Below are 16,000 nucleotides of genomic sequence, written 5' to 3'. Positions count from 1 at the left end.
AAAAGCATGAAACCAAACACAGAAAAATACTTAACAAAATACATATGATGTAAGACCTGACACCAGTAACCAAAGTGTCTGTTCTCCATTAGGAATTCTGACTGAACATTTTTTAAATAAATATAAATTAAAAAGCTGTTATTTATTTGAGAGAAAGGGAGAACAAGTAGGGGGGAGTGGCAGAGGGAGAAGGAGAAGCAGGCTCCCCACTGAGTAGGGAGTCCAATGCAGGGCTTGAACCCAGGACTCTGGTATCATGACCTGAGCCTAAGGCAGACGCTTAACAGACTGAGCCACCCAGGCACCCCACTGGTGAATATCTTAACTACATTAAAATTGCCCAAGGCAACATCTGTAAGAATGATAATTAAAGTTTTACCACATATTTCAGTAGAGCAATGGGAAGTAAATCTTGCTTTGTTTTTCAAAATGAATTAGTAAGTTTTTTTAATATCTCTAATCTCAAAAGAAATGTTTTAGAACTTTTTATTTCTTTATTTGGGATTTTTTTTAAAAAAAAGATTTTATTTGTTCATTTGAAATAAAGAGAGAGAAAGCATGAGGGGGGGCAAAGGTAGAGGGGGAAGCAGGCTCCCCACCATGCAGGAAGCCTGACACCAGTCTTGATCTCAGGACCCCAGGATCATGACACTTCACCAAGTGAGCCACCCAGCCTCCTCAGAACTTTTTATTTATTAAAGTCCTGTAAAATCATCTTAAATTCTGAATTGTGAAAGGTACACTCTGCCAAAGTTGTTTACATCACTTAGGAAGACCTTAATTGTAGCTAATTCTTATACAGCAATCTTAATCCAAAGCCATATCCCAATGGTTTCTACAGATGCCTGCAGTCCCCACATTTTCCTGGAACTGGTTCCCAGGAACCAAGCCAGAATGCAAAATCTACAGCACCAGCACCGGGAAGTGTGTGGGGGTGAAATCAGGAAGGAGGAGGAGATTGCTATCTTCATCCATCGGGCACCAGCTCCGTTAAATAAGTCACCAAAGAGGTTGAATTTCTTTTCTGGCCACTAGGTGTCGCCTACGCATTAGTGAGGTGGGCAAAGCACACTGGCCACTTCAAAGGTGCTGGCAGAAATGGACAACTGAAGAATTAGGGGAGAAAGCAAAATAAAGAGATCTCTGAACTGGAAGGTGAACTACAGCAGTTTACCACTATCAGCTGAAAAAAGGCAAAGTCCTACTACTGAGCTTTAATGAGTAAAATGCATCTTGTTAAGCACTTTAGCAAAATTAAGTTTTTTTTTTTAAAAGATCCTATTTATTTATTCATGAGAGACACAGAGACATAGGCAGAGGGAGAAGCAGGTTCCATGCAGGGAACCCAATATGGGACTCGATCCCGGGACTCCAGGATCACACCCTGGGCCGAAGGCAGACGCTAAACCGCTGAGCCACCCAGGGATCCCCAAAATTAAGTTTTATTGTAGAACATGTATTAAGCACCTACTATATGTCAGGCTTTATATCCATCACATGTAAATGACAAGGGCAGTCAAATATCTAGTGTGTCCTATATTTCTAGCCCTATCCAAAGAACACCTCTGTTCAAGAACGTCACATCCTTAAGAGTAGTAGTAACAAGCTGAATTCTGAGCGGCTTAGTATATGGTCAGCCTCTGTTCTAAGCACTTGGCATATGTATTAATTCACTTAATTTTTATAAAGGATGTATTAAGTAGGTCCTACTAAAATCATAGTTTCACAGACAAGGAAGCTGAGGCACAGGAAGATTAAGCAATTTGCCTGAGAGCTTAGCTACCGAGGACCTGAGATTCAAACAAGCTCTTCGGTTCCACTGCTCTCTACAGCTTCATAAAATGACAACAGCTCAGGTACAAGACAAAACAAATCACCACTGTTAACTAGCACAGTAGTGGTTACGAACTCAAGTGGAGTCAGGGGGAAGTTAGGTCTATAGAAGTTAGAGTAATCTGAAAAGCTTCATGAAAGAAGAGGAATCTGAGTTAGAAATGAAAGGGTGTCATCTCAAATCTATCAAAACCACAGAACAAGGGAAATGAATTTCCTGACTTAGCATTCCACCTTTAGATAGCTACCATCTGTGGGGCACCTGGGGGAGTTCAGTGGGTTAAGTGTCTGCCTCTGACTCAGGCTTTGACTCAGGTCGTGATCCAGGGGTCCTGGGATGAGCCTAGCATCAGGCTCCCTGCTCAGCAGGGAGTCTGCTTCTCCCTCTCCCTCTGCCCCTCCCCCCTGCTTATGCATGCTCTCTTTGGCTCTCACTTTCTCAAATAAATTAAAATAAAAATCTTTAGATACCTACCATCCTGTCCTTATTTTATAGATCTGAAACCTAGAGATTTTTAAAAATAAAAACTACATCCCAATTTTTCTGATTCTAGTTTTCTAAATATGTTAGAAAGTGTTTTTATGTTGTTGTTTAATGAGAAAAGGAGAAAATTTCCCAGCTATTTTAAATGTCTACATTTCTGTTGAGACTCAAAAAAATAACTTGTTCACAGCCAAAGACCTAATTGGCAGCAAAGAAGAAACCAGAACCAGGTGACTTTGCTGTGCCCTAGAGTAGCACTTGCTACTATTTGATACGAGGGTAGCAGAGCAGCAAAAAGGAAAAACATTCCAGACGATGAACGCAGCAGGAACAAAACCATGGAGACAGGGATGGCATGGCTTATTTACTGCAAAGTTCAAGCATGGGTGCTGGGGAGTGCTGGGAATTAACACAGGATCCCTACCGCAAAGTCATACTAAGGATTTATCACAGCCCATACCGAGGAGCCTTGGACTCACTTATTGGACCACAATGCAGCACTACAAAAGGCACACTATACCCCCCAAAAAAAAAAAAAAGGCACACTATGAGAATTTGAAGCTGGATGATCTAGCAAACCAGAGAGAGGGCACAGGAGTCAAAGTGGTGGCTCAAAGGCCAGCTGAGCATCTCTCTAGAGAGACGATGCAGGCCTGGCCTTGGACTAGGGTGGAGCCAGAATCAGGAGCAAATCTGAATGATTTCAAGGGACTCAGTGAGGTAGAAAGGAAACATTCAATTAACCAGTCTCCCCAGAAAAGAAGGAGTTGAAGAACTAAAATTTAACTAAAAATTCCATCCTGATCCAATACTCGTTGCTGGAAATATTATTGAGGTACATGTTAGAAAGAAAAATCCAAATATATCTCCCAACCATTTAAAGCAATGATATCAAAATAATTTCCTGTAACCAAACTATACCATGTTGCGACCTAACATATGCCGTGAACTCATTATCCACAGAAACCAGACAACAGAACTAAGGAAAGCTGAACAGCAGATCTTCCTCTGTCACTGGTCTCTTTGTTCATTTGTTTTCATGGCAATCTGTGCTTCTCTTTCAAATTCTGAGTCTGTGAGCTTGTGTATTATCCCACAATTATGAGACCCCGGAAAAGAAGATGGAGAGAATAAATTCAGGACAACGCAGATAAATCTGAGCCCACATCTGATGAAGATTTTACAATCTAAATAAAGCTAATGACTTAAAAAACTGTTTGCCACCTGATACAGCCAGATGGATCATGGACCTCACACCTTGGCTTTCTCTATGCTTCCAACTTTTTCCCGGGAAGTTATTAAATGTCACTCAGATACTTCAAATTTGGGGAAGCCTGTTATGCATAAATTCATCTCTCCCTAATTAGCGTCAGACTTCTGTTCCTTAACTATTAACTAAAACTATTAACTAAAGTTTGCCTAACCCAAATTGGTGCTGTCTTATTTACTTTGTCAAATTTTTTTTTAAGATTTTATTTATTTGAGAGAGAGCACAAGCAGGGGGGCAGCAGGCTGAGGAAGAAGGAAAAGCAAGCTTCCCACTGAGCAGGAAGCCTGGTGTGGGACTCGATCCCAGGACCCTGAGATCATGACCTGAGCCAAAGACAGACACTTAACTGACTGAGCCACCGAAGCACCCCTCAAGTATATATTTCCAATAACCAATTTTATAGAAACAAACCACCCACTAACTATATTTTACAGGAGAGGATAAGCTGAAAGTAGGCATCCAAAATATCTCAGGAAAATTTAAAAGTTTTGCTCTATAATACATTTATACTTTAAGGCTGTCAAAATATATTTGTTCTCCCATGTCAAGAGTAATTTAAACAGCAGTATGCATACACCTGAATTACCAAACTGACAAATAATCCCAAAGCTAGTTTAAGGAAAGCTAGTGCAAGGTTAAAAAGAAAGTAGCCATACAAAAATATACAAGACAGAAACAATAACTCATTTAAAACTGTCAGAATTTGAATGAATGGATGGAAAACACAATTTTGAACAAGCAGCATTTTTATGATATTACTATTATTACTGAAGTAGACCTCTTGTTAAGAGGTCTAAAACAGTGAGGAGTGAGATAAAAGAATAAAGTTTCACAAGAACCTTCTGGACCAGGAATAGTATACTTCTAAAGTCTTTAAATATAAATGCTTTTTAAAAAGAAATCCAGACTATTATAATGTAAGCAATTTAAGGCAGGCATAGCTCTCTCTTGGCAGTATTTGGTGGCACCAGTCATATGCACCCCCATGTGGATAAGCCACCAACTATTTCAGATAAGAAAGTATGAGCTGCAAGACCATCAGCCATCATATATGAGCAAAGTCACTCAACTCCATGGACGCATTCCCAGCAACTTATAAAGTAAGCCATCACCAGCACTAACCAAGGAGAGGGTAAATATGAGAGTAAAGTCAGCCCCCCCCCATCCCTACTTAACTTTTCTCAGTCATAAATAACAGTAACAATACACTGTAAAAGTCACTGCAATGGTAGGCATTCACCCCTCATCATAAAAGAAACTACTTGCTGTTGTGTTCTGGTAAAATCTGAATAGCAATCTCTAAGTTTAAAAAGTCTTGTATCCAGGGCACAAAAAAAGAAAGAAAAATGACAGCCTTGCTTGCTAGTTTGTTTCCTTAATGTTCTAAGTAAACAAAGCAAGTGATTACTATGGTTTGATTTATACCTTTAAAAACGTACATAAAATATTTTATGCTATTGGAATGAATTTTTAAACATAAAGACCTGAGTCCAGTAAGTGTTCAATGTGCATTTACTGAGAAAGCCATAGGAGGGAAAAAATAAAACTATTTCTCAATTCAAGTAAAGAAATATTTAAGATTTTCAAATGGATCCACTTCAGAAGCCGTATAAAGTTGGCAATAACTGAAAAAAAAAAGTAGGAAAATCTTTTAAGACTGATATCTGAGGCTTTGCGACATGAGTAAAACTGATGCTTTCAAAGTGGAAAACAATCTAGTCTTCAAAAGTTCAGAAGTCTCAAAATCAAAGGAATTGTTACTATTTCAGTCAAAAAAGGCCGCCACAATTCAACAAAAGAAACAAACTTCACCATGCCAAGAGAATATGCATTTATTGCAGTAACAACCTGACTTGTTTTTCAAGATCCTGTGTTTACTGATCATTTTATACACATACCCCTTTCTCAGAACAAATCAGTTTTTACTGATCCTTGGAGGTGGGAGGGGGAAGTGTAACACATATCTCCCAGTTTTAACCTTTCCAAATACTGAAAATCAGTTATGTTCCCCAAATGTCAACAAGTCTCAGTGTGCACAAACATCAGGACTGTTGCACGTACTGCCCCCTCACCACCTTAAGTTAACAGGAAAACCTTCTCTTGATAATCTGATGCCAAACACCGTTTTCAAGGACAGGTCAGAATGCTTCATTCATTATTCACTTTGTTGTCTTGAGAGTGTTCAGAATTTTCCTTCAGAAAATTTCTCAGAGAAATTGAGAAACTATACCTCAATCACATGTGCAACCATTATATATTTAGTACAGTTGAGAGGAGTGCATCTCTTGGACTCAGCACCTGTCCTAGGTTGGCTAAGAAAAGCTGCTCAAAGCAAGTTGGCTGGCAGGCAAAGATACCTGTTCGTATGATTTTTAAATGAGTTTTGAAAACAAATTGAAGTAAACCACAACCCAGAGAGAAACATGGCTTCTATTTTTTATGATTAAAGAAAGATTTCAAGGTTTAGTTTCCTCAATCTTCTTCTTACCCCTTCACACCTTTAAAAACCGCAAGCTCTTTTAAATATGAAGCCTTACAATTAAGAAATTTCCTAATAATTTCCAGAAAGCTAAGCAATGTGTAAATCCAGAACAGTTTTGAAATAAGTTCCATCTTCCTTACAACTCAAAACATGCCATGCAACATTCATGTACACACCTGTAACTCCTCAAATTTTGGCAAAAGGTAACTGTAACACTCACACTTTTAATCACAATTGTCATAACCAAGGTTCTAAAAAAGCAATGAGCCTGTGCAAAATGGGTAAATGTGTCCTATGCGTGACACTGCAGTAGAAGGTAATATGTTAAGGTGGCAAAAATGGTACAACACAGACCTTTTTAAAAAGATTTTTAACTAATTTGAAAGAGACAGCATGAGTGAGAGGGAGAAACAAAGGCAGAGGGAGAAGCACACTCCCCACTGAGCAGAGAGCCCAATGAGGGGGGCTCCATCCCAGGACCCAGAGATTATGACCTGAGCCTAAGGCAGATGCTCAGCCTCAACTGAATGAGCCACCCTGATGCCCCTACAAAACAGACCTTTAAAGAAGACTCAGCAACACTGGTTTACTTCACATCTTAAGTCTATAGAAATGTTCTTAAAGGGCCTTTAAAATGCTGTTTGCTGTCAGTTTGAAAAGTGCCTATCCTGTGCTGAGTCTAAAAAAGATGAATTTCTAAGCAACTTTATTTCATGCAGGAGTTTATAAAATGCCCCAAGGACAAAAGCAAAGTCCTCTCTCTTTTTTAGTTTCTGCATTGCCTAGCATTGGGTCCAGCTTTCATACAGAAGGTGCCTAATAAGTGCTAGCTGGATTCAGTTGCTTCTTATAGCACATTCTCACAAAACAAATGAAACCAGATTTAAAAGGAAGCTACAATCCCTTAGGGGCTCCCCTTGGCAAAACTCTAAGGCAACAAGTGAAAATGATACAGTTGATTTTCATTATGGCCCTGATCTTGCAACAATAAGGACAGGAAACATTTTTATTAGTAAACAAAGCCTTAGACAAAGACCAAAAACAAATGTAAACAACAATTATTCTCTACAGCTTTTCCGATTAAAAGGCCAAGGTAAACCTGGAAAAAGGCATTACAGTTTACAAGCAAAATTGCCTTTGCTGTATTTTTAAATCTTTTGTTCCATAAGAAATTTTAAATTCAAAAAAGAAAAAAATGCCTCTATGCCTGCAACCACTGCTATCTCTCATAAAGACTGTTTCCTGCTCAAATTCTGGAGCCCTTTAAAAAAAAAAATAAAATAAGCAACAAAGAAAAACCCACCACATTCATCTTCGGTCTTTACTACCAGAGTAGTTAACATGGGATGTCAGAAAAAGAAAGTAGAAATTCTTTACCATCTTAAAACAGTACATTCTTTCTTTGTTGGAAAACATATGTAAGAAAACTGGAAGTACAAAAAAAGCCATCCAGACTCGGCTCCTAAACTTTAATCTTGGAAGGACCAACTTTATTTCAGATGCAGTGAAGGATTTTACTGTCACAAATCTGACTTTCACTAGCATTTGTGTTTCTTTAATCCAACCCCCTAATCCTTAGCTTGAGCTATGTGGAACCAAGATTTCTTTTCCCCCGTCCACTTCTCCGGAGACTAAAAAAAGATCTGAATCTTTTCAGATCCCTGGTGCTGATACAGCATCAGCCATTGGTCTGTTGCACTGCTATAGAGCAAGGATCTGAAAAACTCCATAAATTAAAAAAAAAAAGAAAAAAAAAACAGACACCAACTTGCTGGAAAATTTTACTTCATAATTTAATCTAATCTCTATGTTCAAAGGAACAGAATGCATTCTTGTCGACCTTCGCAAAGCTCTTACAGAAAAACACAATAGGTTTATTAGGATATAATTTGCATGCCATACAAGTCACTAATTTAAAGTGTACAATTCAACGGGTTTTAGTACGTTTGGAGTTGTACAACCATCACCACGATCCAATTTTAGAACATTTTCATCACCCCCAAAAGAAACCCCATACCCGTTAAGTCATTCCCTGTCCCTCCACACACACACACACACACACACACACACACACACGTGTGTGTGTGTGTGTGTGTGTGCCCCCACCACTAATCTACTTTCAGTATCTACGGATTTGCTCATTCTGGGCTTCATATAAATGGAATCATACAGTATGTGGTCTTTGTGACTTCTTTCAGCACCTTAAGGGTTCTTTCAATCAACCTTAGCATATTTCTTATGGTTGGATTTTTCTAATCTTTCTGACATATCAAACATCTAACCTTTTAAACTTCAAATCCTGACCCACACCCTATCCCTTAGAGAGTCTATACTATAATTTGCTATTTAGGTTCTTTCCAAACTTCTTATTCTGGGCTCTTCCTCCGGTAATAAAACACAAACTTCTTTAAGCACTAACCTTTCACATACCTATATTTCTCTGACAATAGGATATAACCGTGCCGGGGGCAGAAAGATGACTCAATCCTCTTAATGAGATGGCCACAATATTATTTGAAGTGCATGTGGATTTAAAAAAAGAAGAAGAAAGAGAAGCCATCAGATGACCTGGCTATCACTTATAACTTCCAAGACTCCCTTATTTAGATGCTGTTCACATTATGTTGATCCAAAACAAGCATGTCTGCATGACTTCACCTGCCTCAAAAACTTCTAAATCTTCTAGGTTGAAGATTTAAAAGAAAATCACCCTACTACTGTAGGTTTCAGTGTTCAAAGAGTAAACACTAATCCTTAAATATGCCAACACAAAAAAAAATAATAAATATGCCAACGCAATAAGAACCACCATCATCCCAATTTTTATCACTGTACTAGATAGCCTGAAGAATACCTCTCTCTGATTGGATTCAGTAGTTTATTTCCATCAGCTAAGTCTTCTAGCACCTTTCTGACTGAAAAGTGAACACAGGCTAACACTGAGCTTAGCATTTTCTCTTGAAAACTCCAAAACCATGAGAAGGAGCAGACGCTGAGTGAGGACTTGGACAAACCAAATCAGGACTCAGGGTGCCTTCTGGCCATCCCTCGGGTTTTCAGGAACCAACAACTTTCAGGGGATCCTTGAGAAAAACTCTGGTCTCTCGGCGTCATGAAAAATGCCTCTTCTCCCCCTGTTTTCTTAAGAAGGAGTCGGCTTTTCGCAAAGAGTATTTTTCATGAAAATCGCTCCAAACAAGAAGACATCCTATTTTAAAATGCCCGACTCCTTCCTGGAGAAGCAGGGCCATCCCTGGTGTCGTGAATTTCAGAACTTACTAACATTAAAAAAAAAAAAAAAAAAAAAAAAAAAAACTGGAGACATCACGCGTTTCAGTAGCATGCCATAAAAAGAATGGATTGGCTCTCCTGTGGCTTCTCAACTGTAGTTAGCTTTCGGAGGCTAGAAACCCTCTCCTTTCCCCCCAAACACCATCTGTAATCCTTAGAAAGGAGCCGAAAGCCTTTCGTCCAATCCAGGGAGCTGAAAGTTTAGAAAACAAAGAGCAGGAGAGCTCAGATTTGGGGAAGGTCCGGCCTCCATCTGAGGCTTACTCCGTGTAGTAAACACTAATTCTTTAAAAGAAATCTCCTCTTACTCCACCATGGACTCATTTCTTACAAGACACTTAAAGAGGGGATTGTTTGCACAAACAGCCTTTCCGAATCGCGCCCTTCCCCCCCCCCGCCGCCGCCTCCCGATTCTCCCCCTCACTCTTCGAGGCTCAGTCGTGATTTTTTTCCAAAGCTAATTGGCACCACCTGCATACCCTCGGCAGACACTACTCACCAACACACCCTCACCGTTCGCAGCCCCGGTTCTCCGACTGCACTTAAACTTCAATCGTGCCCAAATTACCCTGCCACCGCGAACACGTCGGTGAGGCTCGCTCCAGGTCTGCCGGAGCCCGGGCCCCCTCCCGTCTCCCCCTGCACCCACCGCGGGGCCCCAAGTCCTCCCTCGCTCGCCCGCACTTCCCTACCCCCGTCCCACGCTCTACCAAAACAAAAGCTATCAGATTGCAAGTGATAGCGAGTGCGGAGCGATACTGCCTGTTAACTTCGTACGAAGGCAGTGCGGGGCGGGGGAGGTAGTGCCGCACCGCCCCGGCCACAAACCCACAGCAAAACCGCGTCGCGTCCCCCGCCGCCCCCGCGGCCCCGCGCACCACACCCCGCGCCCCGCGCCAGGCGCCCAGGTGCGCCCGAGCGGCCCCGCGGCCGAGCACGTGGGTGGGGACGCGCCGCGGCTCCGGCCGCACAGCCAGCCCCGCCGGGACCCAGGAGAGGCGTCCGCCGCCGGAGAGCCGGGGGCTGCGCAGAGTCCCAGGGCCCTGGGGGCGCGCTCCCCGGGAAAGCCTGGACCGTGCGGAGCCCCCCGACCTTGCAGGCGACGGGGGGTTCCCGCGCGGGAGGCCTCCCCCCAGCCCGGAGCCGCACGCACCGAGCAGCCTGCGGAACGCGCCCACGCGCGGCCGAACGCGCCGGGGGGTAGGGCCAGGAACCCACGCCGCCCGAGGGCCGAAGCGCGCCGGCTGCGAGAGCCGCGCCGGGAGGCTTGGAGACGTGTCCCGGGGCCGCGCGGCCTCTCCCGGAGCGCCCCCGCCCCGCAGCCGGGCCCCCGCCCCGCAGCCGGGCCCCCGCCGCGCCGGAGCTGTCACCGCCGCCTGCGCGCCGCGCGGGGCCGGGTGGGGGTGTGCGCGGCGGGGCCCGGGCCGGCGCGAACTTCCCCGACGGGGTCCCGGCGCGGGCCGGGCCGCGGGGCAACGAGCGCCGCCCGAGACCGAGACCGAGACCGAGACGGAGACCCGCGGCCCGCGAGGCAGGGCCCTTCCCGCGCGAGGGCGCGCCGAGCCCCCGCACACCCCCGGGCCCGACAGCTGCGACCGCGGCAACTCGGGTTTCGCAAACAGGGCGCAGCCCCTCGGAGGGAAAGTTCCCGCAGCGGCCGCGGGCGCGGGCGCGGGCGGCGGGCGCGGGCGGATACTCACTTTCTCCACTCGTCGGCCAGAGCGACAGCGCGGCGGAGAAGAACACGAGCCCCCACAGCGAGGTCGGGGACCCTCCTCCGGAGCCAGACTTCATTCCTTTTATTTGGGACGAAATTCCCCTCTCTCAAAAAAAAAAAAAAAAAAAATTTTTTTTTTAAAAAGAAAAAAAAAGGAAAAGGAAAAAGAAACAGAAAAAAAAAAAAACGGGAAAGAAAAAGTCTCCAACTCAGTCTTCGCCCCCCCCGAAACGGGCGAAGGAAACAATACTCGGCAGGCGGCGCCGGCCGGGGACCCTCCGGGCGCGGGGCGGGCGGGCGGGCGGGCGCGGGGCGGGCGGCGGCCGGGGCGGCCCCTCAGCGCCGGCAGCCTCGGCCCAGGGCTCGGCGGAGTCGGGAACCCGAGGCGCTCCGGGGCGGGCTGTCGGCGTCGTCAGCCTCCATTTTCAAACCAGAGAGGCAGGAGGGGGGGAAACTGCACGGAAAGGGGGCAAAGCCCAAATTCGCCTCGGCGGAGAAAAACAAGCCCGACCCCGGGCGGAGGGGTGGCCGCCCGACAGCCGAGCCTCCGCGGCGGGAGGGCGCGACGCAGTTGGCGAGACCGCCCCGAGGTCCGGGTCGCGGGCGAGGCCGGCCGGGGGCAGAAATGCGGAGTAAAAATGAATGAGCGGCTCCCCCTCCTCCTCCGCTCGCCGCCGCCTCCTCCCTCAGCGCCGCCGCCGCCGCCGCCGCCGCCGCCGCCGCCGCGAGCTCCTTCCCAAATCCAGAACACACACAAAGCGGCGGGCCGGCCGCGCCGCGCTCCGCACTCCCGCCGCGCCGCCCGGGCTCCGCGCCGGCCCCCGCCCGGCCCCCGCCCGGCCCCCGCCGGCCCCCGCCGCCGCCCGCCCGGCCCCCGCCGCCGCCGCCGCCGGCTCCGCGCGCGGGGGCTCCGGCTCGCTGAAGGTCAAAGCCGAGGCGCGCCACGCGCCGTGCAGCTCCCCTCGCGCGGGAGGGGCGTGGAGGGCCCGGGCAGCGGGGCCGAGGGTCTGCAAGCGCTGGGCACGGGCGCGCCGGGGGCAGGCGAGCTGGCGGCGTCCCTCTCGCTCGCTCGCCTCTCTCGAGTTCGCCTGGTGCGCTCGCTCCTCCTCGGGTCTTTTCTTTTTTTTTTTCTCTCTCTTTTTTTTTTTTTTTTTTTTCCGCTCAGCGGAGTTAATGCTGGTAAACAAGAGCCTCAGCCTCGCCGCGCCGCTGCCGCCGCCGCCGCCGCCGCCGCCGCTGCCACACACTGGGGGCTCGCGCGCGCGAACTCTCGGGGCCGCGCACACGCTCCCGCGCGCACTTCGGAGCGGCCACAGCCGCAGCCGCGGCGCGCCCAGGGCCCGGCCCAGGCCGGCGCGCGCCAAGAGCCGGAGCCCGGGATTCCCGGGACGTGCGGAGCGGAGCCCGGGCGTGGGGTGCGAGGCTGCGAGGCGCCGCCCCCGCCCCCCGCCCCCCGCCCGCCGGCACCCGCGCGCGCGCGCGTCCACACGCTCTCGCCCCCACCCGCACTGCGCCGGCCACCCTGCACGCGCCCTCCCCTCCCGCAAGACTCCAAAAACAATGCCCCCGGCGCCGGCCCGGGCTCGGCGGAGGGGCAGGCTGGGGAGCAGGGGAGGAGAGGAGGACGGGAGGGGAGGGGGCCGGAGGGGGCCGGAGGGGGCGGGGTGAGCGGGCCGTGCGGGGCCGGAGAGGTTCATTGACAACAACGGCGCGGCTGAAAAGCGCGTTTCCCGGGTTCTTGAAAAGCTTCATTGTTTCTTGCAGCTGTTGCAAAAAAAATAAATAAGTGCGTGCATGCGGCATTTTTTTCGCGGCGCGCTGGAAAGCCCGAATGTGGCGGGGGGGGGCACACCTGGGAGAAAGGGGACCCCCGAGCTACTAGAGCAGGCACTTTCACGCCAGGCTGGGACGGCCGCGGCCTCCCGACCGGGGAGCTCGGAGTTCTGAGGCTCGCGGGGAGCTGGAGGAAGGGCGCGGCCGCGTGGCTGGGCCCAGGGGCGCCAGGGGAGACAGCCCGCCGTCCGCCGCGGGCCCCGAGCGGGGGAAGGGGGCCCAGACAGGCCGCCCCGCGTGCCCAGGGCGCGTCCCCGCGGCGGCCGCCAGGGGGCGCGGCAGGCGCCGGGGAGGGCCGGCCGGCGGAGAGTCGCCTCCCTTCGGGAGAGGAAATGTGGGGGCCCGGACAGGGGGCTGGCCGGGCTGGGTCGCGCTGGCCGGGCCTCCACGACCCGCAGCCCGCCCCGGGCGCTCCTCGCGGCCCCACGCGGCTCCGGGCTCCTCCACGTGGGCGGCTGCGGGGAGCGACCGAGGCGCGTGCACCGCGCGGGACTGCGGGGCCCCGGGGTGGGGGGGGGGGGGGCGTGTCCGAGGGGCTCCCGAGGGGCGGGGGCGGCCGGGGCCGGGGCCGGGGCTCGCCGGGGCCTCCCGGCTGGTGTCGGGACCCGGGAGCGTGCGGCACGCGCGCGCGATCCGTGGCCACTGCGGAAACCCGCCCGCACCTGCCCGGGTCCTCCCGAACACGCCTCTCTAGTTTCGTCTGCTACGCAAGTGACTAGAAACCAGCAGCAACTGCAGGTCTCCTTGGTGGCTTTCTTGAATGTGACCAAGGAGAGGTTTCCCCAAAGCGAGACTGCCCCAGGACTGCCATCTAATGAACACATGCCGCGGAGACCGGGCTCTCAAAGGAGACAGACGCAGCAGCGGCTGGAGAAGGGAGTTTGAAATACGTGGACTTTTAAGAATAGTGATTGGACCACGTGTCGTCTGTAATGTGGTCGGGTCTCATGACTCGGGCTAATTGATGTCGATAATAAATAAAAAGAAGATGGCTAATAAAAGAGTTGTGAATGTGTAGATCGAGTGGAAGTGTTTGTCTCTTAAACAATCAGGCTGTCTGGTAAGAGGGGATCTGTTCTAAAGGACAGGTAGGTTTCTTTTCTTCACTCTCATTGGAAAAGATTTGCGCGTTACATTATGCATCCCAGCGTTCGTAAATAATTTTTTGAATCAACCGAGAAAACACGTCAGGAGCTATCACGATGGAAACCTAGCCCTTTCCCCCCTATATTTATTTCCTAGATCATTTTTCCCCTTGGAAATTTTTAGCTCAACTCAGTGAGTCAGTTGTATAGAAGAGAAATGAGTCTTTTTTATTTTTTTCTTTTTTAGTTAAGAGAGTCATTCATATGGGATTTGTTTTTGTTTAACTGAAATTCAGCTTGATTTTCAAATACAGTGTTCCAGTTTTAGATGTTTCTGGATATTGACAAAGGAAGAAACGATCTTTAAAGAGAAACTCACATTTTGCATGTATCATTTAAAAATAGGTACTATATGTGAATAATTAAAATTTAGTTTACTGATTTTTAAGCATTTCTTCAGAGAGGTCCCTGCATGAGGTTCGTCTTATACCTACAGATCCATTCTGCAGCTAAATATAAAGGACTATCAATACTATATTCTCATCATATTTAGTGTTCAGAATTTTCAAATACATGCTTATATATTAAGACAAAAGTTTAGAGCCGGTTTTTAAAAGGTGAATGCTAATAGAAGATCTTTACTACACAATATATTTCAAGAATTAGTGATAAAAACGCCCATCGAGTTGTCCCTGAGAACATAAGGAGGTTTATGGAATAGAGAGAAATGCATAGTTATTTATATTGTAGGGTTTTTTCTTTTTTTGACCCAGATGATTTTTTGCGATTTTTTTCAATGTTTGTGTTTTCCTAAAGTAGTCGGAAATAAATAAGATTAAGTTATTTTGGATAGTAAAGTTAGATGCTTACTATTAATAGGGCTTAATATTAAGAAGAGTGAGAATTTAGATTGCTTTTCAGCTCTAACTTGATCATGTAGACAAAGAAGGTGATTTGAATTTTCTTCAAGGATTACATCCTACATATCAAAGTCAAACTTATTTTTTTCAACCTTGGAAATAAAATCATGTAGTAAAACATTAATTGGAGGCTTTGCTTTATAATAGCACTGACAATGCATCACACTTTTTGTTTTACACAATTTTCCTCAGGTATCTTATAATTTCCCTTTCGTTTGGAGCTGAAAACTGATCGCTCATTTTCACTTTTTAAAAACTGTTTACTTGAAAAGTTTTTTTTCAAAATATCCTGCTAAATGTACCAGACACCCCCAAAATGCAATATTTGCCAAGTGAAAATCTGAGAAACAGCACAGATGACAATTGATAAGTATTATAAGTACATGACACATTGTGATATATTTCCAGAAAGAAATATTATTCAAAGAAAAAGTGGATAAACCACAGCCACATACAACACAGGCACATCTTTGAAACATAAATTTAAAAAAAATGCAAGTTCTGGAAAAGCACACATGACACCATTTTGATATAGCAAGGACATTTGATAAAAGCAAGGACAACAAAAAGCAAGTGGCAATATTTTTTTTAAAGCAAGTAAATAAATAAATATTTTTGTCTTGTTTTACTTTTGTTTTAGCAAGTGGATTAGTAAAGAATACAAAACATAGGATCCTGGTTACCTCTGGCAGGGAGTGGAGAGAACCCCAAAGGCAAATGCAATGTTCTCAGAACTATGTTCATTCTCAGGTTGGGTGGTGAATTTACAGATTTCCACTTTATAATTCTGCCTTATAACAGATACATATATTACACATATTTTTGTATGTATAAAATATTAAAGAAGATGATAAAAATATGGGAGTCAAAAAAAGAGTTTTCCAATATGATCCTTCCAGATTCCAAGATGTTTATGTAAACAGCTCAGAAGAATTAAAGAATCATTAAAATGATATGGCTAATGAAGGTCCTATCCTTAAGGATACATTTCAAAAGAATGTGTACCCACAACTTATCAATGCAACTCAAGAAATAAAAATCATGAAATAAAAAATGTAGAAGAATTCACTTCACAGGTAATCAGG

General features: G+C 46.8%; 1 protein-coding gene across 1 annotated transcript in view; it reads right to left on the bottom strand.

Moving 5' to 3' along the window:
• Positions 1-11,227, bottom strand: part of IGF1R (insulin like growth factor 1 receptor) — a 296,482-nt gene extending 285,255 nt beyond the window's left edge. The window contains exon 1 of the mRNA XM_026001628.2: positions 11,061-11,227. Coding sequence (XP_025857413.1) covers positions 11,061-11,154 — 94 coding nt within the window. The 5' untranslated portion in view covers positions 11,155-11,227. The remainder of the gene's footprint in view (positions 1-11,060) is intronic.
• Positions 11,228-16,000: the final 4,773 nt, after the last annotated feature.

This window comes from Vulpes vulpes, chromosome 14 (genome assembly GCF_048418805.1).
Source record: "Vulpes vulpes isolate BD-2025 chromosome 14, VulVul3, whole genome shotgun sequence".
Taxonomy (NCBI): Eukaryota; Metazoa; Chordata; class Mammalia; order Carnivora; family Canidae; genus Vulpes; species Vulpes vulpes.
The sequence above is the reverse complement of the archived record's forward strand: the minus strand, read 5'-3'. Positions and strand labels throughout refer to the sequence as shown.